General features: G+C 45.3%; 3 protein-coding genes across 3 annotated transcripts in view; 2 read left to right on the top strand and 1 right to left on the bottom strand.

Annotated features, from left to right (window-relative positions):
• Positions 1–893: 893 nt before the first annotated feature.
• Positions 894–14,893, bottom strand: LOC308377751 (uncharacterized protein; the record flags this gene model as incomplete). Its single annotated transcript, XM_080854487.1, has 23 exons — positions 894–978; positions 1,127–1,681; positions 1,884–2,008; positions 2,142–2,252; positions 2,391–2,501; positions 2,706–2,840; positions 3,156–3,251; positions 3,554–3,673; positions 4,064–4,213; positions 4,357–4,507; positions 4,910–5,154; positions 8,355–8,451; positions 10,928–11,008; positions 11,241–11,795; positions 11,974–12,098; positions 12,232–12,342; positions 12,475–12,585; positions 12,788–12,922; positions 13,188–13,283; positions 13,618–13,737; positions 14,022–14,171; positions 14,293–14,443; positions 14,688–14,893. The coding sequence occupies 23 exons, from the start codon at positions 14,891–14,893 to the stop codon at positions 894–896; spliced, it is 3,822 nt and encodes a 1,273-aa protein (XP_080710613.1).
• A 1,310-nt stretch (positions 14,894–16,203) lies between these two features.
• Positions 16,204–22,114, top strand: ccnc (cyclin C). Its single transcript, XM_080854009.1, is given in 13 exon segments — positions 16,204–16,341; positions 17,042–17,148; positions 17,544–17,628; positions 17,873–17,942; positions 18,067–18,118; positions 18,507–18,562; positions 19,423–19,458; positions 19,682–19,715; positions 19,718–19,772; positions 20,356–20,423; positions 20,554–20,633; positions 21,124–21,239; positions 21,903–22,114. Coding segments are annotated over 13 exon segments (843 nt in total). The 5' UTR covers positions 16,204–16,309; the 3' UTR covers positions 21,955–22,114.
• Positions 22,115–24,653: 2,539 nt separating this feature from the next.
• The window catches only part of faxca (failed axon connections homolog, metaxin like GST domain containing a), a gene marked incomplete at both ends in the record, with an annotated part of 7,187 nt that continues 5,273 nt past the window's right edge, over positions 24,654–26,567 (top strand). Inside the window, one exon of the mRNA XM_080854008.1 lies at positions 24,654–24,913. Coding sequence (XP_080710134.1) covers positions 24,654–24,913 — 260 coding nt within the window. The remainder of the gene's footprint in view (positions 24,914–26,567) is intronic.

Genomic DNA, 26,567 nt, shown 5'->3' with positions numbered 1-26,567 from the left:
TGATTATGGTGAAGGGTCAAGTAATTTATTATACGGCTCTTCAGAATATTCCAAAAAGTACCGTTGGTTGAAAAAGTTAATGACTGTCATTGCTAATATAATGGGTTTTGTGCTTCTAATTCACATCTTTCATATCATTCCGCAAGTAGTCCGGTCATTTAACGTAACAGACTCATTGTAATTTGCGCGTCGGGTTGCTGTTCGCCCCCGTCTGGATTTATTTTTGGATAATGACCTCCGGACCATACATTATCCCTTACTTAAACTGTCCAATAAAAGATTTTTTCCAAAGCCTTGACATCTATAACCCCTCTGTCGTTTCTTCATCACCTGGCCTTGTTTAAATCTTCTGTAGGAATTAAACACACTAACAGGTTTAACAAAACCTTTGACTTTTATGTTGGAACTACTTGGATTCCCCACCAAGGACCACCTTCATTCATTCTTTCAGACTGTCCTATGCACTCCAGGCTTTCAGTTGATCAGTAAAATCGTGAAGCATACAATCTGTCAGGGATGTGGGTGCTGTTTAATGTCCTTGTAGATAAGTAGATGAGATTACACCTATACTCTTGTTTCACATCCCTCGAAAAACAACTTTTATTTCTTTTCAGAAAGATGGATTATTTGAACCAAACAGGACTCGAGACTCAAGAATCATTTGCAGGTTTGTTTATTTTCTTTAGTTGGTGTGTCATAGGAGCAGAGGACCCACAGGGACATGAAGCAGGTTTACAGGTTAGGAACAGCAGGGGGCGCTCCAACAGACACTGAGGAAGGACATGTAGGGGACAGAGCACCATGGAGAAAGGTAAAAGGTTAAAGGTTAATTTGGGTGGAGGGTGGGAGGTGAGGATGAGGATGGTGAGGGGTCTCTTGGGTAGCGCCTCTTCCTACAGGTCGTCGGCTGCTCCGGAGATTTTAAAGGTGCGTTCCTGTGTGTCCCTCTGTAGCACGTCCTCATCAGTCCTAACTGTTCTATAGGCAAACAAAGACGGGTTCAATTCCTTCCTCACACTCACAGAGTAGGTGTTTGTGTGAGCGTGTGTGTGTGTGTGTGTGTGTGTGTGAAGATTAAACATATGTGAAACAAACACACATAGGCTTCAGATAAACATGAGTTTACCTGATCAGAACAGTCTTCCTCTCCGTCATCTCCACCGCCTGCTCCTCAGTGAACTCTGAGCTGGCTGACATGGACATCACCCCACCGGAGGACGACACGGTCTTAGACATCCCATTGGACGAGGACACCATTGTGGACTTCCCATTGGACGAGGACACCATCGTGGACTTCCCATTGGACGAGGACATGGTCTTGGAACCCATCTCCATGGCAGAGCCGCCCCCGTTGGAGCTGAAGCTGGCCGCCGAGGCGCTCATGGCAGCACTCATACTGGCCCCCATGCCTCCCGCCACATCAGTGCCCATGCCAGCGCCCATGCTTGCGCTCATGGCACTGGCACTTTTGCCACTGGCACTCATGGTGCCCATAGCCGCACTCATAGCACTGCCATTCATCACACCAGCACTCATCCCACTGCCACTCATGCCAGCACCCATGGCAGCACCCACGGCACCCATACCGCCACTGCTCATGCCACTGCTCATGCCACTGTTCACGAGAGACATGCCGTGCACCATGGTGTTCAGGCGACTGTCCTCACCTTCAATCAACTTCCTGCAAAACAAAAACAGAACACAAAGTATGAGTTTGGCAACCATGCCTTACGCTGACTGTAGGTAATCAGTAGGTAACAGGATGTCAAGCATTTCAGAGAATAGACACATGAAAATGTGAAATGAGTCTTTTGTGCACTTTCCATACTCTCTTAAAAAAACACTGGGCTGATCAAAGGAAATAACATGAGGAGAGATCTCACCTGTAGGTCGTGATCTCAATCTCTAAGGCCATCTTGATATTGAGGAGGTCCTGGTACTCTTTCAGCATTGTGGCAATCTTGGTCTTGATGGACTGCAGCTCCAGCTTCAGAGCCTCAATTTTGGCCTGAGGGACACAAAGGATCAGTCAGTGTTAGATGGCTGAGCTGGCCCCGGGAACAGTTTGGAAACAGTGTTACTAGCAGTATTGATGATGATGATGGTGATGGTGATGGTGGTGACCAAAGGGGAGAACTCACAAGGAGGTCCTCTTCCTCCTTCTTGTGGCGTAGCTGGGCCTCGCGGATCTGAGCTTCCAGCGCCTCATTTCTAGTTTTCAAAGCCTCCAGTTCACGCTCCTTGTTCTGAATCTACAAACACACACACACACACACACACACACATATTCTCACAAAGCCTGACTAAGTGACAAACAGATGAACCCCATAAAGTGTTATTGCTCCTGTTAAAGACGAGACAAACTGATAATAATTAGAGCCATCACTCACATCTTTCTTAACCCCTGTGATCTCCTCTCTCACGCCCCGTGTTGATTGCACATGCCTCGATGTCGAACTGTTCATGTCCTTGAATTTGTCCTTGTACCAAGCGTCCATTTCCTGCCAAAACACAGTCAAATAATAGTTGTAATCCTGACCTCGCAAACTACTTAAATGACCACAAAGTAAAAATGTAAGTTTGGTTCATTTTTGGCTAGATTTGAATGTTTAAAAGCTGATCTCCATGTTAAATTGTGATTGTAATTTTTTAAGAGTTTCATCATTTCCTGAACACAGGCCTCAGCGTGATGGGGAGCAGACTACCTGGAGGTTCTTGGCGGCGATGCTGTCGTACTGTGCTTGGATGTCCTTGAGCGCAGACCCTAGGTCAGGCAGTGAATACGCCACGTCCACTGTAGACATGCCACTGTAGATCTGAGCCATCAGCTCTTCGATTTCCTAAGGACAGCAGATATTACAGGTCAACAACAACAGCAACCCGATGGTATAGTCACAAATGGCTTAGGTCAGTGGTTCCCAAACTATTCATGGCAGGGCCCCTATTGCCAATGAGAGAAAAATTGTCTAATGTCTAATACCAGTTGTTATTTCAAGAAACTACTATGCTGTAGCCCTCTAACTCTGCTGTGTGAGTGTGTGTGTGTGTGTGTGTGTGTGTGTGTGTGTGTGTGTGTGTGTGTGTGTGTGTGTGTGTGTGTGTGTGTGTGTGTGTGTGTGTGTGTGTGAAGGGGTGTGCGTGAGTGTGCATAGTACCTGATGGTGGACTCTCTGTAGGAACTCCAGCTCACACTGCAGGTTGTCCAGCTGTTTCTCCAGGGCAATACGGCCAGCTGTCGCAGCATCAACATCCTGAGGGGGCGCAGGAGAGAAAAATAACTGAAAACTCTGAGGAGACCACAGGTGAGCAGAACCACAGACAGCCATAGCTATAGTTAGACAAAAGAAGACATGGAACTTTCTGGAAGCCTGAGGTGAGTGACACTGAGGCAACGACAGGAACTGAGTGGCTCCTGTAGGTTTAGCCATGCATATGCACATTCCAAGCATTCATGTACTTGGGAAGTTGTGTGTTCATTTGAAGAGCAAATATGAAAGTAAAGACAAAAGTGAACTCAAATGTAGATGAAATAAGATGACAGCGTGGGCCGTACCGGACGGAACAATTCAATATCCATCTCAGCCTTCTTCCTGGCCTCCACAGCCTCTTCGTACTTGACCCTAAACATCTCCAACTGACCAGCCATGGCACCCTTAGCAGCAAAGGCCATGTCCTACAGGCAGGAGTACAGAAAGATAAGAGAGGACGAGAGGAGAGGAAGAGAACATTTTTCATTAGCTGAGCTTGAGCTTATAATTAAATGAACTCATGTTGTGCTTTTCTGATGTATTCCATACTAATGCCATTACAAATGGGCTGTGTGGTGTGTTCAAAGGCTTTTTTGGGGGGGGTGCCAAGCTAGCTATGAGATCTAATCATCGGAGTGTTTTTGCTATCAGCTACTCGATGGGGTGTGGTCTCACAATCATCCACATCCAAACTCTTGCCTCCTCTGCCCCCTTAACACACCCCATCTCATCATCACACCACTACTACACACTCATTTGCACACTCTCACCAATTTGACCCCCTCACCCCCCACCCCCCTGTCTGTCCTACTCACCCTCTGAGCTCTCATCTGGTCGGCCACCCTCTTCATCTCACGGAGCTGCTCCTCGTACAGCATGCGCAGGCCTGAGGGCTTGGTGTAGCGGTTCTGCAGAGCGTCGATCTCTGCCTCCAGCAGCTTGTTCTGGGACTCCAGGGTGCGCACCTATCCCACACACACACACACACACACACACACACACACACACACACACAGGATCAGGATAAAGAAAGATGACAGATGAAGACAGGAGAGTGGTTAGGGGAAAACAGTGGAAAGGCTGAAAGAAAAGAAAGAAGGTCTCTTACCTTCTCAATATATTTAGCCAGACGGTCATTGAGGGTGATCATCTCCTGCCTCTCGCTGGTACGGGTGCTCAGGAAGGCCTGGTTATCAGCAACCGCGGTATCCAGGTCCATAAGACCCATGCCAACACAAAGGGCACCCATACTGGCAGCACTGACAAAGCAAACAGTCATATGACATCAGTGGAGAAGTGGGTATACTCTTAATTTTTTTAAGCAGCCCATAGAGCACAGGATAAACGCCCTGTTTTGAGAAGTGGGTATACTCAATGCTGACTTAAAAATAAGTGGGTATACTCCGGATACCTGCGTATACCCTGGACTACACCACTGTATGACATGAGGAGGAGTATTACCATATTTCATCACTCGAAGGTCTATGTTTTATACGGGATTTAAGAATACATAACATCTATGGTTAGCTATGGTTATATATGCATATGGTAACAAGTTGTATGCTTTGCTCAACGAGGCACTCAGTGTGTTGTTGCCTGAGCATTTTTGGTATAGTATTAGGTTATCCTGTAAGTGAAGTGAAGAGTTCATAGAGGCCTACCCGCTCATGTTGGCGCGGCGGGAGCCGGACACCGCTCTCTGTCCCATGGTCGCGCTGCGGTTGTAGCTGGCAGAGCGAGTACGGTTGTCCCGGCGCGTTGGAGACCGGCTGGACACGCGCACCTGGAGAGAGGAGGAGGAGGCAGATAGAGCGCCCTCGAAGTGGCGACGGTAGGAGGACATCCTTTCTGGGCTTCGACTCATGATGACTCCGCGGGGTTGTTTTTTCTTATTTTGCGAGGCCGCCTGTAGATGAGACGATGCTGTCCGTGGAAGACACACTGCCTCTCTCCGTCTAGAGACCCTTTTTATACAGTTGCCAGTTATTCGGCCCATCCTACCGTGTGCGCTAGAGTGGAGGAATCTCGTACCTCAATACAGCACGAGAGCGAAAGTGACCGCTTAGTAATCTAGCAGACACCTGCGAAGAGGTTTAAAAATAGTGGGGAGAAGAGAAAGCGACGGGGAGTCATCGCCTTCGATCGAAGGACAAGTGCTGGGCTGATTAGAGTGTTTATCAGATCAGTCTGAATGAATATGGAGAGGATATTCAAACAGAAGACTTTTACACTTTACTTTTTAAACTCGTGTTACACCGTGCGCAAAATGGCGTGACTTTATGGGGCGCCGTTTGTAAAATGTTGCACGTTCTAAAATCCTGCTCAGTTTTGGCACATTTAGCATTATAATACAGGGGAAAAAGCACGACAATATTCACATGTCACCTTTTCAAACATTTAGAGAGAAATTGTTGTTTAAGTTGTTGTAAATAAATGTTAATGTTAATGTTAAATGTTATATGTAAATGTTATATATATATATATATGTAAATGATAAATGTAAACGTAAATATTAAATATAAACTTAAATGTTTAATGTTATATATAAATGTTAAATATAAGTGTTAAATGTAAATGTAAAATATAAATACTTAAATGTAAACGTAAATGTTAAATGTATATCTAAATGTTAAATGTCCGAATTATGTTCAGTCTACATTTAAGATTTGGCGCCAGAACATTACAATATTTACGGTAATTCGCTCGTGAAGCAACGGGTTTTTTGAATGGAGAAAAGCGCGGTCTTTTATTCACGAGATAACGACAAGACAACAAGATGGCAAGTCCAAATGAATTAGATTTAGCTTTAATTATAGAGAAAGCTGTTGCAGCTGGCGTTAGGGCGGCTCTCCAAAACCGACCTACATTGGGAACAAGTGCTGCAACCAACACCACATCCCGCTCCACGAGCGAATTACCGTAAGTATTGTAATGTTCTGGCGCCAAATCTTAAATGTAGACTGAACATAATTCGGACATTTAACATTTAGATATACATTTAACATTTACGTTTACATTTAAGTATTTATATTTTACATTTACATTTAACACTTATATTTAACATTTATATATAACATTAAACATTTAAGTTTATATTTAATATTTACGTTTACATTTATCATTTACATATATATATATATAACATTTACATATAACATTTAACATTAACATTAACATTTATTTACAACAACTTAAACAACAATTTCTCTCTAAATGTTTGAAAAGGTGACATGTGAATATTGTCTTGCTTTTTCCCCCGTATTATAATGCTAAATGTGCCAAAACTGAGCAGGATTTTAGAACGTGCAACATTTTACAAACGGCGCCCCATAGAAATATGTCCCGCATCACGATCACAGCATTCCGGTTGGCAATTTTCAAAATTGCAGCCGCCTGGACAAACTTGCGCCTTTGGAAGAATGTCAAGACTGCGCGGGCCGCGGGGTCATGTTCGATTGCTTGCGTCGTATAAACCTCTGTTCAGGCATGGTCCGTGCAGACTCGTGGTTTTCAAATCCCTCTAGTTTCATGCTATTCTGATTCCTGCATAAATATGTGTAATTGTGGAAAGTTATTCTAAAACATATACAAAAACGAACATACCACTGTACAGTTAGGCTTGTGCTGTGGTTTTGCTTGAGTGAGTTGTAATCCTATTGTTTGGCGGTCTGTTAGCTTGCAGTGGGTTTTGTACAAGCAAGACCTCATGAAGGAGCAACAAATGGTGTGGCGGTGAGGCGTTGTAGTAGAGACAGAGACCATGTGACACATAGGCTATCACCCTCATTTCATAGTACCCTCAGTAAAACGCAGAGCTCCCCCATATCACATGCAGAAAAATATATCTGGTGCTGCCACTGATTACTAGCCCTGTGTTTAGTTTAAACCAACTTCTCTGTTTTAGCCCTCTGCTCTGATACCTTCTGAGCTTTGCCTTTTGACGCTTTGGATTTCACCGTTATCTTCTGTGTATTTTTTGGAGTATCTTTTTCTTGAAAGATAAATTAAAGGCAACAATTTCCACTCGTCCTGTATTTGGGTCCTACTACCTCCTCCTTGGCTCAGTGAGTTAGTCACTGGACCAGGAAACCAGCGGCCATGGTAAGATTCCCAAAGCTGGACCTGACACATAGCAAGCGAGATGTATGAGGTGGGCAAAATCACTTTTCCTTATGAAGCACTGTTGTGTGCATGTGTGTGTATACATGGTGTTAAATGTGAGCTCTGATCACAAGTGACTGTGTGCTGTGCAAAGACAGGGGTAAAGCACCTGCACCACGCGGCCCTGGACTTTCGTGTGAGTGTATACTTCGAGGCCAATGTTCTTGGACACCATTGTCCCTGTGCCCAAGAACACCAAGGTCATCTGCATAAATAACTATCGCCCGGTAGCACTGACCTCTGGCATCATGAAGTGCTTCGAAAATCTATCCAATCATTCGTTTGCCCCTCGCTGCCTCCCACCCTGGACTCCATGCAGTTTGCATACTGGTCCAACAGGTCTACAGATGATGCCATCGCCATGACTACGCACACTGCCCTCTCCCACCTGGACTAAGGGAATACTTATGTGAGGAGGCTGTTCATTGACTATAGTTCTTATCCTCCAAACCATCCCCTCCAAACTCGTCTTCAAGCACGTAGACCTGGGACTAAACACCGTCCTATGCAAGTGGATCTTCGACTTCATAACGGGGAGGCCTCAGGTGGTGAGAATCGGTGACTGCACCTCATCCACAGTGATCACCAACACAGGCATCCCCCAGGGCTCTGTGCTCGTCCCCTACTATTCTCCTTGTTCACACATGACTGTGCAGCAACGCACAGTTCCAATCTCATCGTTAAACTAAATGATTGTGGACTATAGAAGGTGGCAGGAGGAGGAGTTTGCACCCCTACACATCAACGGATCCGAAGCGGAAAAGGTCAGCGGAAAAGGTTCCACGGGGTGAACATAAGCAATGATTTCACCTGGTCTGCTCACATGGGCAAGGTGGTCAAAGCGGCCCGGAAACGCCTCTTCTTCCTGAGGAGACTGAAGAAGTTTGGCATGGATTCAGTCATCCTCACTAACATCTATAGATGCACAATAGAGAGCATCCTGACTGGTCGCATCACAGTCTGGTATGGGAGCTGCACAGCCAAAGGTCCCATGCAGTGTGGTCGGACTGCTGAGTTCATCATCCGCAGGGAGCTCCCAGCCCTGTAGAACACCTACCATACACAATGCCTCAGAAAAGCTGGCAGGATTATAAAAGACTGTTACCAACCATCCTTCAGACTTTTTAGCCTGTTGCCTTCTGGTAGGCATTACCGTAGCATTGGGTCTCGTACCCGGAGACTGGAGAACAGTTTCTTTTCAAGGGTCATCAGGCTTCCAAATGGACAATGATACACTCTCGCCACTTCCTCACTCGCTACTTTACACACTGTTACTTTCATCTACTCTTTGCACTACAGGTAATATTGCACTACCTGTAACTCCCACACTTGACTTGTCTTTAGGTTAGTATAGGTTTATAAGGTTACTATAGGTTATTTTATGTGTATTATATGTTTAGCATATTGTATTGTATATGTATTTAGTATATTTACTAGGTTTAATACATTTTTATTATATGTGTTATTTATGTCCAGAGTACTTATATGTATGGTAATTTATGTTATGTTAGGTTGTTGTATGCTGTCTTGTCAAGGATTTCAGTGCCCAGTCTGACTCTGTGTTCTTCTGTGCATCTGACAATAAAAGACTTGAAACTTGAAAACAATGGTCACGTCACGGTGAGAGTCAATGGCCAGTTTAACACTGGGGCCCCAGGCTTCTCCTCAGGCCTAAGCGCCGGTGACTAGCCCTGGTCTTCTGTTCCATTAGGAGATGTAACATCAGGGACTTTCGCAAACAGAGAACATCAATGCTAGAGACTTCTAAACAGTGTCATGCTTGTACACGTAAAATAAGTTCAAACGACTTTAAACATGTCATGAAATTGTTGGAAACAATATCCTTGTTTTGATTTATCCGTAGATAGTTTCTCTATACCAATACAAGCCAAGTCATTTCCATTGCTAGGCAACCTAAACTAGTGCTACCCATCTGTTTTTAAATTTCTCTGGTTTGATAGTTGCATTGTATTCCATTCCAAAAGACATGAGTTCATCCCTAATTAGTTCAGTTTAATTCAGGTTCATTCATATAGCACCAAAACAGTACAATTGTCTCAAGGCGCTTTAGAGAGCTCAGGGCCTGAACTGCTAGCCTGGCCGTTACCAGACTGTGACTCCATTTCATTCCGTCAGTCAGTCTGGGCCAACCCAATGCATTTTGGTTTCTGAGATGGGCGGGTGCTTATCTTGAGGTTTAAAATCATTGGAGTTCCCTTAACCAATCAGCAACGTTTAGTAAGCATTCGGTAGATTAAACTCTTCCCAAAGCGAGTTGGGAGAAGAGCTACGACGTCCTTTCCAATCATAAAACTTACAAGAAAATACTCTTGTTCTCCTTTTAATTTTCTGATGTTCTCGAGAGTTGAGACAACTTCTCCGATAGCTTTTCGTGTCTATTCCTCCGTAGCAATTTTTGCTATACTGTTAAACTACAAACTCGGCTGGACTACATGCAACTCGGCAAGGCGAGTTTTGCGTCACAGCTCTGAACTGTTCGCTGATTGGTCCGGCAAAATTTTGAGTTCTGGAAACGATTGTCAATGGGGCTGGGCCAGACTGAGTATGAGCTTGAAATCAATTCAGGCGGAAATACGTAGGCTGGTGTCACCAGGCTACTGAACTGCTCCTGTTTGGGCCATTGCCATGCTTCAGCCTCAGCGCTGGAAACAAAACAAGTCCCAGGTTTGCCGTGGGTTTCACCCCATAGTGGAAATGCTCCAGATGAGTGCAGAGTATATATATGGGAGTGTTGCGACCTAGATGTATTTGATAGTTTGCATGGTTATAATTTACATTGTGGTAGGCTGAAGTAGATCTGGGCAGTCTGGAGGAGTTATATTTGGTTTCTATTGTGTTTTGGTTTTGTTTATATCCAGGGTATGGTTCTGATTTATGTGGGTGTCACACCTTTTTTTTCATTTGCTATAAACTTTCACACAGACTCTCTAGCCACTCAATGGTCAGTATTTTACTGTGTTCTTTCAGTGCAATAAGTATGTCAGATGACTTGCACTAACTTATAGTACTTAGCTGGATGGTTGGCAGTTGATGAGTTGGTCAGGATGTTTTCTGTAGTTTTGAAATAATGCAGTGTGGCTGTTAAGATTCTGTAGTTACTATGTGGCTGCTGTTTATTGTGCTTATAGATAAGTAGATGTGACCCTTCACATATGAGATAACACCTAAACTCTTGTTTTACATCCCTCTAAAAGAAACTTCAAGTTCTTTTCAGAAAGATGGATTATTTGAACCAAACAGGACTCGAGACTCAAGAATCATTTGCAGGGTTGTTTATTTTCTTAGCCTGGTGTGTCATAGGAACAGAGGACCCACAGGGACATGAAGCAGGTTTACAGGTTAGGAACAGCAGGGGGCGCTCCAACAGACACTGAGGAAGGACATGTATGGGACAGAGCACCATGGAGAAAGGTAAAAGGTTAAAGGTTAATTTGGGTGGAGGGTGGGAGGTGAGGATGAGGATGGTGAGGGGTCTCTGGGGTAGCGCCTCTTCCTACAGGTCGTCGGCTGCTCCGGAGATTTTAAAGGTGCGTTCCTGTGTGTCACTCTGTAGCACGTCCTCATCAGTCCTAACTGTTCTATAGGCAAACAAAGACGGGTTAAATTCCTTCCTCACACTCACAGAGTGTATGTTTGTTTGTGTGTGTGTGTGTGTGTGTGTGTGTGTGTGTGTGTGTGTGTGTGTGTGTGTGTGTGTGTGTGTGTGTGTGTGTGTGTGTGTGTGTGTGTGTGTGTGTGTGTGTGTGTGTGTCTGTGAAGATTAAACATATATGAAACAAACACACAGGCTTCAGATAAACATGAGTTTACCTGATCAGAACAGTCTTCCTCTCCGTCACCTCCACCGCCTGCTGCTCGGAGAACTCTGAGCTGGCTGACATTGACATCACCCCACCGGAGGACGACACGGTCTTAGACATCCCATTGGACGAGGACACCATTGTGGACTTCCCATTGGACGAGGACACCATCGTGGACTTCCCATTGGACGAGGACATGGTCTTGGAACCCATCTCCATGGCAGAGCCGCCCCCGTTGGAGCTGAAGCCGGCCGCCGAGGCGCTCATGGCAGCACTCATACTGGCCCCCATGCCTCCCGCCACATCAGTGCCCATGCCAGCGCCCATGCTTGCGCTCATGGCACTGGCACTTTTGCCACTGGCACTCATGGTGCCCATAGCCGCACTCATAGCACTGCCATTCATCACACCAGCACTCATCCCACTGCCACTCATGCCAGCACCCATGCCAGCACCCATGGCACCCATACCGCCACTGCTCATGCCACTGCTCATGCCACTGCTCATGAGAGACATGCCACGCACCATGGTGTTCAGGCGACTGTCCTCACCTTCAATCAATTTCCTGCAAAACAAAAACAGAACACAAAGTATGAGTTTGGCAACCATGCCTTACGCTGACTGTAGGTAATAAGTAGGTAACAGGCTGTCAAACTTCGCAGTGAGTCTTTTGTGCACTTATCATACTCTCTTCAAAAAGCCACTGGGCTGATCAGAGGAAATAACATGAGGAGAGATCTCACCTGTAGGTCGTGATCTCAATCTCTAAGGCCATCTTGATATTGAGGAGGTCCTGGTACTCTTTCAGCATTGTGGCAATCTTGGTCTTGATGGACTGCAGCTCCAGCTTCAGAGCCTCAATTTTGGCCTGAGGGACACAAAGGATCAGTCAGTGTTAGATGGCTGAGCTGGCCCTGGGAACAGTTTGGGAACAGTGTTACTAGCAGTATTGATGATGATGATGGTGATGGTGAGGGTGGCGACGAAAGGGGAGAACTCACAAGGAGGTCCTCTTCCTCCTTCTTGTAGCGTAGCTGGGCCTCGCGGATCCGAGCTTCCAGCCCCTCATTTCTAGTTTTCAAAGCCTCCAGTTCACGCTCCTTGTTCTGAATCTACAAACACACACACACACACACACATATTCTCACAAAGCCTGACTGAGTGACAAACAGATGAACCCCATAAAGTGGTATTGCTCCTGTTAAAGACGAGACAAACTGATAATAATTAGAGCCATCACTCACATCTTTCTTAACCCCTGTGATCTCCTCTCTCACGCCCCGCACTGATTGCACATTCCTCGATGTCGAACTATTAATGTCCTGGAATTTGTCCTTGTACCAAGCGTCCATTTCCTGCCAAAACACAGTCAAATAATAGAAGTAATCCTGACCTTGCAAACTACTTAAATGTTTACATTTAGACCACAAAGTAAAAATGTAAGTTTGGTTCATTTTTGGCTAGATTTGAATGTTTAAAAGCTGATCTCCATGTTAAACTGTGATTGTCATTTTTAATAGTTTCATAATTCAATGAACATGATGGGGAGCAGACTACCTGGAGGTTCTTGGCGGCGATGCTGTCGTACTGTGCTTGGATGTCCTTGAGCGCAGACCCTAGGTCAGGCAGTGAATACGCCACGTCCACTGTAGACATGCCACTGTAGATCTGAGCCATCAGCTCTTCGATTTCCTAAAGACAGCAGATATTACAGGTAGACAATAACAACAACCCAATGGTATTGTCAGAAACTGCTTATCAGTGGTTCCAAAACTCTTCATGGCAGGGCCCCTATTGCCAATGAGAAAAATTGTCCCCCCCATTACCATTGCGCAAAAATTGAGACACCCATAAAGTCTAATACCTGTTTTTATTTAAAGAAACGAGATACTATGCTGTAGCCCTCAAACTCTGCTGTGTGAGTGTGTGACGGTGTGTGCGTATGTGTGCACGGTACCTGCTTGTGGACCCTCTGTAGGAACTCCAGCTCACACTGCAGGTTGTCCAGCTGTTTCTCCAGGGCAATACGGCCAGCTGTCGCAGCATCAACATCCTGAGGGGGATGAGAGAGAGATAAATAACTGCAAACTCGGAAGAGACCACGGGTGAGCAGAATCACAGACAGCCATAGCTATAGTTAGACAAAAGAAGAAATGGAACTTTCTGGAAGCCTGAGGTGAGCGACACTGAGGCAACGAACAGGAGCTGAGTGGCTCCTGTAGGTTTAGCCTTGGGCGCTAGCTCTGCATGCACTCATGCATATGCACATTCCAAGCATTCATGTACTTGGGTAGTCGTGTGTTCGTTTGAAGAGCAAATATGAAAGTAAAGACAAAAGTGAACTCAAATGTACAGTAGATGAAATAAGCTGACAGCATGGGCCGTACCGGACGGAACACTTCAATATCCATCTCAGCCTTCTTCCTGGCCTCCACAGCCTCTTCGTACTTGACCCTAAACATCTCCAACTGACCAGCCATGGCACCCTTAGCAGCAAAGGCCATATCCTACAGGCAGGAGTAGAGAAAGATAAGAGAGGACGAGAGGAGAGAAAGAGAAAAAATGTCATTAGCTGAGCTTGAGCTTAAAATTAAATTAACTTATTAGGTGCTTTCCTGATGTATAATCACCCAAGTGTTTTTTAGTCTCACAACCATCCACATCCAAACTATTGCCTCCTGTGTCCCCTTAACACACCCCATCTCATCATCGCACCACTACTACACACTCATTTGCACACTCTCACCAATTTGACCCCCTCACCCCCCACCCCCCTGTCTGTGCTACTCACCCTCTGAGCTCTCATCTGGTCGGCCACCCTCTTCATCTCACGGAGCTGCTCCTCGTACAGCATGCGCAGGCCTGAGGGCTTGGTGTAGCGGTTCTGCAGAGCGTCGATCTCTGCCTCCAGCAGCTTGTTCTGGGACTCCAGGGTGCGCACCTATCACACACACACACACACACACACACACACACACACACACACAGGATCAGGATAAAGATGACTGATGAAGACGGGAGAGTGGTTTGGGGAAAAGCTGAAAGAAAAGAAGGTCTCTTACCTTCTCAATATATTTAGCCAGACGATCATTGAGGGTGATCATCTCCTGCCTCTCGCTGGTACGGGTGCTCAGGAAGGCCTGGTTATCAGCAACCGCGGTATCCAGGTCCATAAGACCCATGCCAACACACAGGGCACCCATGCTGGCAGCACTGACAAAGCAAAAAGTCATATTACATGAGGAGGAGTATTACCATATTTCATCAGTTATTTAGCTCGAAAGCCTATGTTTTATAGGGGATTTAAGAATACATAACATCTATGGTTAGCATATGGTTATATATGGTAACAAGTTGTATGCTTTGCTCAACGAGGCACTCAGTGTGTTGTTGCCTTAGCATTTTTGGTATAGTATTAGGTTATCCTAAGTGAAGTGGAGAGTTCATAGAGGCCTACCCGGTCATGTTGGCGCGGCGGGAGCCGGACACTGCTCTCCGTCCCATGGTGCCGCTGCGGTTGTAGCTGGCGGAGCGAGTACGGTTGTCCCGGCGCGTTGGAGACGGGCTGGACACGCGCACCTGGAGAGAGGAGGAGGAGGAGGCAGATAGAGCGCCCTCGAAGTGGCGACGGTAGGAGGACATCCTTTCTGGGCTTCGACTCATGATGACTCCACGGGGTTGTTTTTTTCTTATTCTGCGATGCTGCCTGTAGATGAGACGATGCTGTCCGTGGAAGACACACTGCCTCTCTCCGTCCAAAGGCCCTTTTTATACAGTTGCCAGTTATTCGGCCCATCCTACCGTGTGCGCTAGCGTGGAGGAATCTCGTACCTCAATACAGCATGAGAGCGAAAGTGCCCGGTCAGTAATCTAGCAGACACCTGCGAAGAGGTTTAAAAATAGTGGGGTGAAAAGGTGTAATTAACCAGCAATGGGGAGTCATCCCCCTCGATCGAAGGACAAGTGGTGGGCTCATTAGCGTGTGTATCACATCAGTGTGCCTGACTGAATATGGAGAGGATATTCAACCAGAAAGTTACCTATTCCTCCTTTAATAGGACATGCCATCACATGGAAAGTAAACTGTGACTGGTTTATTGGGACATCTCCATATTATATGTTTCATAGATTACCTTGTGTTTATAGCAACCTTGTTTATGGGCGCGCAAATATGGTGAGTAGGAAAACGGGTGGCAATTTCACAACAATGAAAGGCCAACAAAGTTAGGTAATTCTTCATCTTATTTTAGTTGGATGGTCCTTTAAATAAGACAATCGGGTGTGACACATCTGAACACAGCATGGCAATTTTACTTCGTGCGGACAATCAGAGGGATCATACCAAATTGCAGCCGTCTGGACAAACTTGAGCCTATGGAAGAATGCGCGGGGTCATGTTCGATTGCTTGCGTCAGTATTAAACTTCTGTTCGGGCGTGGTCCGTGCAGACTCATGTTTTACAAATCCCTCTACAGTTTCATGCTATTCTGATTCCTGCATAGATATGATATGTGGATTTGCGGGAAAGTTATTCTAAAATATAAATCTGAGTTTTCATAAACCAATTGCCAGATCTCCAAAAACGAATTTATGAGCCAAATGGCAACTCACGGTTAACTGAACAATGTATTTAAGCAAATGGCATTATATGCCGAAGTGTCGGCGGAGAGGCAAGCGTAGACAGTCATAAACCAAAACGGTTAATGATTGTCATTATGGCCTTCCTTCCCTGACTTAACCAGCAGACTGTTGACTTCATCCACATTAGAAACTAATGAAACACAATGCTATTTCTTTACCTTCCTTTTGTGAAAAGTAAGCATACGAGTAAAACGAATTACGACCCCAACTTGAAATTGAGGATTGACCCCTCAATATAATGGATGTAGTAGCCTACTGCCACACTCACAGGAACAAATATCAGGTGGGGGACACGTATCTACCGGAGGTATTTGATGGTGACTCTTCTGTACAGCTACTCTACTCAGAAGTGTTTGTAACAAATTCCAAATACTAGCCGTTGTTGTTTCGTCCGTAAAACTTTGTCCAAGTTAGATTTTCTACCTCACTTTGAACGTGATGGCAGGGAACTTCTGGCAGAGTTCGCATTAGTAAGTATTTTATAAATGCACAATATAATTCATATTTTATACATGAAGATTTAGCTTTGTTATTGAGCCGCGGTGTTGTTAGCAGCTGACAAGCTAGCTAGCTAGCTGTAGTACTTGACCAGTATTACACATTCAAAACGTTATCTCCCTTCGTCCATGCATGAGTAGCAATATAATTCATATATCTTAGAATATTATAACGACACTCTTGTCAAACGTTAACTAACAAGCATAGTGATTAGATGGCCAGCTAATGTCTTGAGCTAACGTTATCGATAAGTCACCTACCGTTAGCTGACTATTGCATCCAGACATTAGCGATAATGTTAACGTCGGCCTTTCAGGTCCATTCCGTTGATTTTTAGCAGATTATAAGCACCAGTTAGGGTGCTTTGCAGTTCAAGTTAGTCAGTTTCATTATTTAAACGTGGTAGCTTTGGGCCTTCACAGACTAGAAATACTCCGATACATTGTATACATTGTCATACATTGTCAGAACAATACCTCACTCATCTTACACGAAGAACCCATTCAATTATGCTGAATGTGCCCTGTGTCTAACATGTGTCTGAATCATGAGATATGGCCCCCCTTACAAAGTTCTTATGGCGCTGTTATCTGAGAATATCACTCTACAGTTAGGCTTATGCTGTGATTTTGCTTGAGTGAGTTGTAATCGTGTTGTTTGGTGGTTTGTAAGCTTGCAGTGGGTCTTGGACAAGCAAGACCTGATAAAGGAGCGACAAAAGGACCTGAAGTTCCTGACGGAGGAGGAGTACTGGAAGTTGCAGATCTTCTTTGCTAATGGTAGCTAGCATCTTCAAGCTGTTTAGGAAAATACGTCTTTATGTCAGTCATTGATCATTGCCAAGCCCAGTTGTAATTAATCTCTATCCTTTACATGCTTTTATCTTCTGAAATCCACTGATAAAAAAAATCTGATTTAGCAGGACACTCTGACAAGAGCACCTATGCGGCACACCATCAACTTGCACTTTACTATTTATCTTGTGGGGTCTAGGAATAAAGTAGTGTGCAAAATCACTTGACCTTATGTAGCCTTGCAGGCTTTTATGTGTACCCATCCCTAGACAACTGTTGTGCAGAGGTGTGTCAGTGCAGTGTCTTCACTCCGTGTGAACCCAGAGGGGCTATTGGCTCATGAACGTTAGGGGTTTGATTTTTCTCCCTGTTTATTTCAGTCATTCAGGCCCTCGGCGAACACCTGAAGCTCCGACAGCAGGTCATTGCCACAGCAACTGTTTACTTCAAGCGCTTTTATGCCAGGTGAGCTACTGTGGTTGACATGGTGGGAGGGTGTTGCTGGTATATGGGTTGGTTGAAACTAATGACTGTAAAAAGCATGGACATCGAAAGCTCATTACAAATGTAAAGCGACCACAACATGGATTAGATTTAACTGAATCTCTCATTTTGGCGAAAACTGCCTCTATTTCTACATAACGTTGGGGCACGATGCCATGTGACTCTCCGGTGTTTGCACTTTGACCTTTGACTCCTGTCTCTGCAGGTACTCTCTGAAGAGCATTGACCCTGTGCTCATGGCTCCTACCTGTGTGTTCCTTGCATCAAAAGTTGAGGTAGCTATTCTCCTCCTCTGCTGTTTTCATGTAGCTTAATTCAGTACAAAACTCTCCTTACTTACTTTGTATTGTTTATTTCTTGTTTTTCCTCACACACTTTCCTTCCTTCTTACTTGTTAAGGAATTCGGTGTGGTGTCCAACACCAGGCTCATCTCTGCAGCCACCTCTGTGTGTAAGTGACTATTAACTCCAAACACAGTAGAATCTTGCTGGTGATAGATTTCATCATCAGGCACTCAGGAAATGCTTGATAAAGAATAAGAATCAGAATCGTTTTAATTGCCAAGTAAGTTTACACATACAAGGAATTTTCTTTGGCATTTTGGTGCATAACAATAGCAAGCCCTACAACTCAAGAACCATGTGCAAAAGTTCACAGTTTGAGGAATTAGAGTATGCGCAATGTGCAAAGAAAATAGTCCAGAAAAAATGTGCGTTAATGTAACACATTAAGTCCGAGTGAAAATCAGCTCAACGTGCCAATGGTACAGTTTGAACTCGTGGGTAAGTCACTGTGAAGCTAAACTACTTTCCTGCGTGTGTCTCCTGGTGTTTTGCAGTGAAAACCCGATTCTCCTATGCCTTCCCCAAAGAGTTCCCTTACAGAATGAACCACGTAAGTAGAAAGAGTTTGGATTGGCCCAGTTGGCACACAAACATTTACCTTGACTGTAATCTAGCATTTGAATCTATCGAATATCCACAACTTGCAATAGATTTGTGATTAGATACTCAGGATGGCTGAATAAAACCAGATTCCTTTTGAATGCGTGCCTTGTTTAGTTTCTCCAAGTTTGTGTGTGTGTGTAAACCTCTAAGTAGGTGTGTAACCTCTAAGTCTGCTCGATTGTACTTTTTTGAATCTCTGTGCCTGTGTGAGTGTGCCTTCACACATATCAAGTGTGTCCATATTAGTGTGTGCGTGCATGTGTGTGTGCGTGGTCGTTCCTGATGGCCTCCCCTCCTCAGCAGAGCTCCATTAGTCATGCTGGCTCTGGGAGCTTGTGGAGAGGGGGCCACCTCAGGCTGCCTGTGGCGTCACATTCCACCCAATGTGTTGCCACCCACCTGCCAGAACTGGCAGAGGCGTGTGGGTGTGCGCCACTAGCCTGGCACCCCACCACCCCCACCCCTACCCCACCCACTGCGTCTTCTCATGCCACTGCAAGTGGTCTGCTATCGCCCAGGCAAAGTTATTTATTCTGGTATCCAGGCGATGGTTGATGGGCGAGGCGGCCATTGCTCGCGTTCCACCTGTCCAAAGGGCTTGTGGAACATGTATTGATATACTGTAAGCACTGCGAAGTGATTAGCGGATCCGCATCAGCAACACGCTGAGGACACGCTAGGCAATCCTTCACATCGCTTCCCCCTTTGCTGAGAGCTTGAGTTGTAGCATAACTTGTTTCCGTCTGTCCCACTTGTGTATCCCATCTCTCTTCCTGTCGTCATCCCTTCCTCTTCGTCTATCTACAGATACTGGAGTGTGAGTTCTACTTGTTGGAGCTCATGGTAAGAACGTTTGGCTTGGCTATTAAAATGCAGTGTGATCTAAAGAGGCATTGCCTTGTGCAGTAGCTCTACTATGACAGTCAGGAGAGAATTCATGAAGACATTCTCTGCCCTGATTTTGGCACCATGTGTGTCCTGGTGGACCTAATTCTAAAGATTGATTGATTGATGGATGGATGGATGGATGGATAGATATATGATTGATTGATTCTGTCTTTTACAGGACTGTTGTCTGATTGTCTACCACCCGTACAGACCCTGCTGCAGTATGTTCAAGACATGGGGCAGGAGGACATGCTGCTTCCTCTCGCCTGGTGCGTGCACATCAGAGAGAGAGAGAGAGAGAGAGAGAGAGAGAGAGAGAGAGAGAGAGAGAGAGAGAGAGAGAGAGAGAGAGAGAGAGAGAGAGAGAGAGAGAGAGAGATGAGAGAGAGAGAGAGAGAGAGAGAGAGAGAGAGAGAGAGAGAGAGAGGAGAGGAGAGAGAGAGAGAGAGAGAGAGAGAGAGAGAGAGAGAGAGAGAGAGAGAGAGAGAGAAGAGAGAGAGAGAGAGAGAGAGAGAGAGAGAGAGAGAGAGAGAGAGAGAGAGAGAGAGAGAGTGAGAGAGAGAGAGAGAGAGAGAGAGAGAGAGAGAGAGAGAGAGAGAGAGAGAGAGAGAGAGAGAGAGAGAGAGAGAGAGAGAGAGAGAGAGAGAGAGAGAGAGAGAGAGAGAGAGAGAGAGAGAGAGAGAGAGAGAGAGAGAGAGTGAGTGAGTGTTGTGCGCGCGCCTAATGCCAGTCTTTTACAACTGTATTTATAAGTACTGTGTTTGTGCATCCTTCCCTGTGTAAAGGACTGTCTGAATGAGTGTATGTTTTTGAATGTTACATAATGTATGTTATGTGTGCATTTCCTTGCAGGAGGATAGTAAACGACACGTACAGAACTGACCTCTGCCTGCTGTACCCACCCTTCATGATCGCTCTGGGTAATTTCTGCCTCACTGTTATTCAGCGATAACACTCAACGATTGCATATATCCTCTTGTTCTCATCATTGTTATCCAGTCGGTCAGGGTGTCACGTTAAATATCTTCCCCCCCTGCTTTCCTTCTCAAGCCTGTCTGCACGTGGCGTGTGTGGTCCAACAGAAGGATGCCAGGCAGTGGTTTGCTGAGCTGTCTGTGGACATGGAGAAAGTGAGTGTAATATATATATAGAGATATATGTATATAGATAGATAGATGGATGGATGGATAGATGGATAGATGGATGGATAGATAAGAAGATATCTATGAACAGATATAATCAAAGCAAAGCCACAATATATCTGTTATTAAACTTCAGTGAATAATTTAACTTTAATCAAACCGCATTGACATCTAAAATTATTGGGAGTAAGTTGAATGGAAGATGCAGTTGTAAAAACAGCATGATGATATTCATCTCCACAAACTTGCAAATGAATCATCCACAAACTTATTACACTGTGTGTGTTGCAGTGATGCTGCATATTATTCACCCACCCTGCTTAAAGCAGATCTGCCTCTCCAGAATATCCAATCCGTTGCTTGTCGTTCTGTGAGAGTTTTGACATGCTGTCTGACGCTACGTGTGTGTGTGTGTGTGTGTGTGTGTGTGTGTGTGTGTGTGTGTGTGTGTGTGTGTGTGGTGTGTGTGTGTGTGCAGATCCTGGAGATCATTCGAGTCATCCTGAAGCTCTACGACCAGTGGAAGAACTTTGACGACCGGAAGGAAATGGCCGCCGTGCTCAACAAGATGCCCAAGCCCAAGCCTCCACCTAGGTAACCTGTGTGAAGCCCTCTCAACTACAGCCACTAGCAAGCCCACACTGCACCAAGACAAATTCCTTGTTTGTGCGAACTTACTTGGCCAATTAAAGCTGTTTCTGAATTCTTCAGAGGGAGTGTTTCAATCTTCCACTCACCAGGGATTCAACCGGGAGGCCTCAGTCTAGCCCTTTTCAGTCCTAGTAGAGTGTAGATGTTAGCATACTAGTGCTAAGAGGTGAACTGAAGGGCAGTTTACAAACAAACAAGGCTGACTTCAGTTAGTTTTTATTCACACAGTTATTACCAATACTGTATCTTTAGGGGTTTACTTTAGTCCTCCGATATTAATGAATGATGTGCATATACTGTGTTAATGTAGTGGAGAGCAGATTTGAGGAGGTACGCAGTCATATAATAATGATTTATGTTTCTGTCTGCTGGGTGAATTTCTGAAGGAATTCAGCTGCCTGATTTGATAAGCACTTTATTTCCTGTGCGCTGAGGGGGAGATCAATAGGGAGAAACTATAGCAATGGACTCGGGCAGAGTCAGAGACGGTATTCTCCAATCTCTGAAAACAGCTGTGTCAAGATGTATGAATGAAACCATTTATTCCACTTAATTTCCTTGAAACGGGATTTCACTAATTTGCCTCTTTTGTGTTTTCACTTCCAGCGACGACCAGGGTTCCAATGGCAACCAGAACAACTCCTACGGCCAATCATAGACTTGCTGCCAGCAAAGCACCCAAGAGCCATCCAGTCAGCACCCCCTCTCTCTCTCTCTCTGCCCCGCCCCCTATGCACAGTCTGAGGGGGAATATGACCCCTCAACCTATCAGAGGAACAGAAGCAGAGAAACAGACTCATATTGTACCTGTCCTCTGATGATCATGTGACCTTAAGGGAGGGGGGGAAGCAGACCAGACTGTTGGGGGGGGGGGGGGGGGGGTAAAGCCTTGGATTGGGATTGGGGTGATGAAGTGGAGTGTGGAAGTAGGGGGGGAGGGGGGGGGAATAAGTGAAAGTTGATGATCCTGACTTCCTTGAATAATCCCACAGGGCACCTGTTTTAGTGGGGGTTCAGTGGGAACAAAGAAAACTTGATCATTAGTGTGTGTGTGTGTGTGTGTGTGTGTGTGTGTGTGTGTGTGTGTGTGTGTGTGTGTGTGTGTGTGTGTGTGTGTGTGTGTGTTTGTGTGTGGGTGTCTCCTATGGAGTGTTTTCATCCCTCAGGGAGTAGAGCAATCCTTTTCCTTTTGTGTTTCTTCAAAATGGACACGCACACCACCAGTTGGCTGCCAGGCTCTCTGTAACAGCAGTCTGATTGGCTGCCAGGCTCTCTGTAACAGCAGTCTGATTGGCTGGCAGGCTGTCTGTAACAGCAGTCTGATTGGCTGGCAGGCTGTCTGTAACAGCAGTCTGATTGGCTGCCAGGCTGTCTGTAACAGCAGTCTGATTGGCTGGCAGGCTGTCTGTAACAGCAGTCTGATTGGCTGGCAGGCTGTCTGTCACAGCAGTCTGATTGGCTCTTTGAATGAAAACATCAAAGCCGTGAGGAAGCAGAGCCTTGATGTTATTGGACACTGTTTTGTAATGTATGCTTCAGGGGTCAGGGGTCATAGGTGTTCATGGCAGGGGTTGTGTGAAATGTCTTCAGTTCTGTTGCTTCATCTGACCCAGTCCCCTTGATGAACAATCCCTATGTTGTGCCCTTTCTTTTTTTAATTTCCATTTAATGTAATTTAGCGTGGAATAAAATATATATATACACACACACATATATATATATCAATCACTGATCAGCCCAAACACATTAACCTTTATTTTATGCTGGTATTGATGTACTGTAGTAGTTTGGGTGATTTTTAAGCAGTTTTATTGTGGTGTGACGGTGACTTGGTGATTGAGCTGATGTGACATTCATTCCTGTTCTCAGATCAGTAAAAATGTGTGTGTATGTGTGCGCATATGTCAGTGAGAGAGACTGGGACATGGGCCTTATCTACAGTTCCAGCCACTGTTCACCACTGACTGACACACTATAGGGCCTCATGCCTATTTGAGATGACCAACTATGGCAGTCATGTTGAAAACATCATCATACAGGCCAATAGTCTGCTCCCTTTTTTATTGCAAAGTAAATTTGACTGTTGTATTTGGAGATTTGTCTTCATTTCTGCCGTGGCGTGTCTTTTCTTCCGCTCTGAAATGTCTCTCTGTGTGTGTGTGTGTGTGTGTGTTTGGGAATACAGTAGAGAGAGGCTAGGAATGGCAGAGTATTTGAAGACAAACCAAAATGCCACCTGGTCACTTTTGTTGATCTACATTAGTTAACGTACGTACATACGTTTTCATGCATTCTGGTTTGATGTCTGTTTTTTTTATTATTATTATCTTAAAGGAGTACATGTTTTATTGTGCCATTTGGATTTATTTAAGATGCAGCTCGAGAATTTGTATGAGCTCAACAGCCAATCAAATTTCATCCCTCCCGTACTTCTGAAGCACCTGTGGTGACTGGCTGGGATGGATTATGGCTCGGTCCGAGCCACTATATTTGTTTCCCTTTTACAGAGCCAGGGCTGTGTACGAACGCTGGAGTTGTATGACCGCAAACACTGAACGGACAGCTAGAGGACCACGTGGAACACTCCCTGAATTTGAAAAAGTGCACGGGATAAGAATCGCTGACTGCATTGAACCTCCCCTAGGGTGACCGTATAAGTGGTCAATATTCGATACCCGGATCCACGCTTTTATCACCAACGACGCTTTTGTTGTTACTTGAAAGTTGGGCTAAGTTGAGCGATGTGTAATAAAAAAATAACCATTGTGGTACAAATATTGTGTATCACACGCGTCTTTATGTCGGGGGCGTCGTTATGTCCCTGACGACTAGGAATGTGACTTGGGCTCTGAACATCATTTAACTGCAGCATAGCGACACCTGCTGTAAGTGCATCGCCGGCAATTTGTTTACTTTTGCAATAGGAACGAAGCTGTTACGCAATATCCAGAGATGAAAGCGCCCTGTAAAAGGGAGCTCTAGGTGGGATATTGGTTCTCTAATAGGCTAAGCGCTTATTTGATGGGATGCTGAAGTGTGATGAGTGATTGACATTTTTCAAGGTTACGTGGCGATGGAGATTGTAACTTGTAGTGTGTGTGTGTGTCCGTGAGGTGGGGGTGAGTGCTGAGCAATACACTCCCCGTGACGTCACTCCTCCTCATTCAGTCAGCGGCGGTGTTCGGCTGCGAAGGATGCCGGCCCCTACGCGGGGACGACAGCCAGGCGAGATGCCCGCGACCCCCGAGCTCCCCAGTCCCGATCCGGCCCTCGCCGCGCACCACTAGCACCCATGAAGCCTCCCTTGCCGAAGCCTGAACGGGCCAAAGGGCGGAAAAAGGAGACGAAGAAGGAAGAATGTACTGGAGAATAGGGTTCGCCTGGTCTCCCTCCTGTGTGGTTGACTTCGGCCGGAATCAGAGCTTCTCCTTCGGCCTGTGCGGCTTGGATGAGCAGTATTCATTATATGGGTACATCCTCGCCTACCCCTTGCAGGACTACGCAGGGATCATGTCGGCGCTGGGCTCGGATTCCTGGTGGAGGAAAACGCTCTATCTGACCGGGGGCGCTCTCCTTGCTGCCGCTGCCTATCTGCTGCACGAACTGCTGGCTATTAGGTACCAAACACACTCTGCCTGGCAGAGGAACATCACGACTCACAGCTGACTCCGTGTAAATAGTGTGTTGGGAATTTAGTTATGCGTTAAATACCGACCTACGTGGGAATTCATTTTTTCGTAATGTATATTGTGTAATTTTGCCATCTGAGGGAGCTGGGTGCGGTGGGGGTTAGGGGAGAAGGGGAAAGAGGAGGGGGACGGGGGGGGGGGGGGGCATGAGCAGGGGGAAAAATAACGTTGAGAACAGCGCTCGTGAGTCTGTGAGTCGAGTAAACGTGATGCAGAGTCCGTGTTTCCCTAATGACTCGCACGAGCGGAATTGCCCAGCCTTTTCAGTTGTTGTAGACTGCTCGTCTTCAAAAGGATGGCACGACTCTAGTCAGTTTGGAAATAAACAGTGCCCTATCCACGGCTGGGTGCAAAATAATAATAGCGCGTTTGGTACATTTGAGTAAGCTGTCCAAAGAGCCTATTTCTGGCACCGAATGGTTCAAGGACAACAGTGCTACGGGGGCATTTTGTGTCAAAGATGTCTACTCGTGTTATTGTCGAGAGAGGTCCCGGAGGAAATACTGCAGTTGTGTCAGAATGACCTCCATCGACCTCTCCCGTGAGAGCACAGATGGCAATTAAATGCACAGCCGGGGTTCGTAGGTTATCGAAAGATGAAATATGAGGCTTAAGTTGAAATGTTATGCCTTTGCATTTAGGAGAGAATAGCTAGTCCCACACGCAGCGGACGTATAGCCTAGACCTACACACAGAGACATCTTGGGACACCTGCAGTGATATGAAATGAGCCGTAATCCACAATCTCATACTAAATGTCAGAAAATACCTCTAGATGTAAAGGTCATGTGTATATAAGGTTATAACGAACTAGTCGTTAACCTAGTCTACGATAGACTTTCATGGTTTTGTGAAGCAACCTTTACATTCAGTTTATTCAATTTCATCATGGCTGTTTGACAAATGTGGGTGTATCAATGACGTTTTAAGGTTTGTTCGAAGGCAATCTGATTTCAGCCAGTTCACATAACAACAGACTTCAGCAAACATGGCAGAACATTTTCCATGACGCGAGTTTGAACATATTTTTCAGCACCCTTCCGAAGCGAACAGCTCCCATCTGTGCGCCCGGCACTCACGCACTTCAGCGCTTCCAGGTTGTCCCAGGAGAGGCCAGTTAAAAAGGAAAATTAGTTTATGTACAGCTGATTGTCGTTTTGGAGTGGAGAAGTTACGAATTTCAGGCCTTAGTAGGCCTATGACCGTCTCTGAGGTTAAAGCCATAATACACCACCAAAGGCAGCCGCAGTCTTAGAGGTTTTACCTATGTAAACGTTTAATAATGTAGTTTTTGTGATAAAAACACAAGGGTTCCAACATTCCATTGTATGTATGTATAAATGCCTGAAACAAACAACAAAGGTATCGAGTAACCCTATGGCCGGTCTAGACATCTTTTTTTAAAGAACGTATTTTAACAAAACACATATTGTATTTCATTTTTAAATACTGCACTTCTGATGTGAAACACTACCAAACATCTGATAAAAGAAACTTCAACCTTGAATACTAAATATACTATCTAATACCATTTAGATTCTTACGTATATCACTAGTACTACTTTTTATGCAAAAGCCTGTC

This window comes from Sprattus sprattus (genome assembly GCF_963457725.1).
Source record: "Sprattus sprattus genome assembly, chromosome: 16".
NCBI classification, from domain to species: domain Eukaryota; kingdom Metazoa; phylum Chordata; class Actinopteri; order Clupeiformes; family Clupeidae; genus Sprattus; species Sprattus sprattus.
Note: the sequence above shows the minus strand (reverse complement) of the source record. Positions and strands in the feature narration are given on the sequence as shown.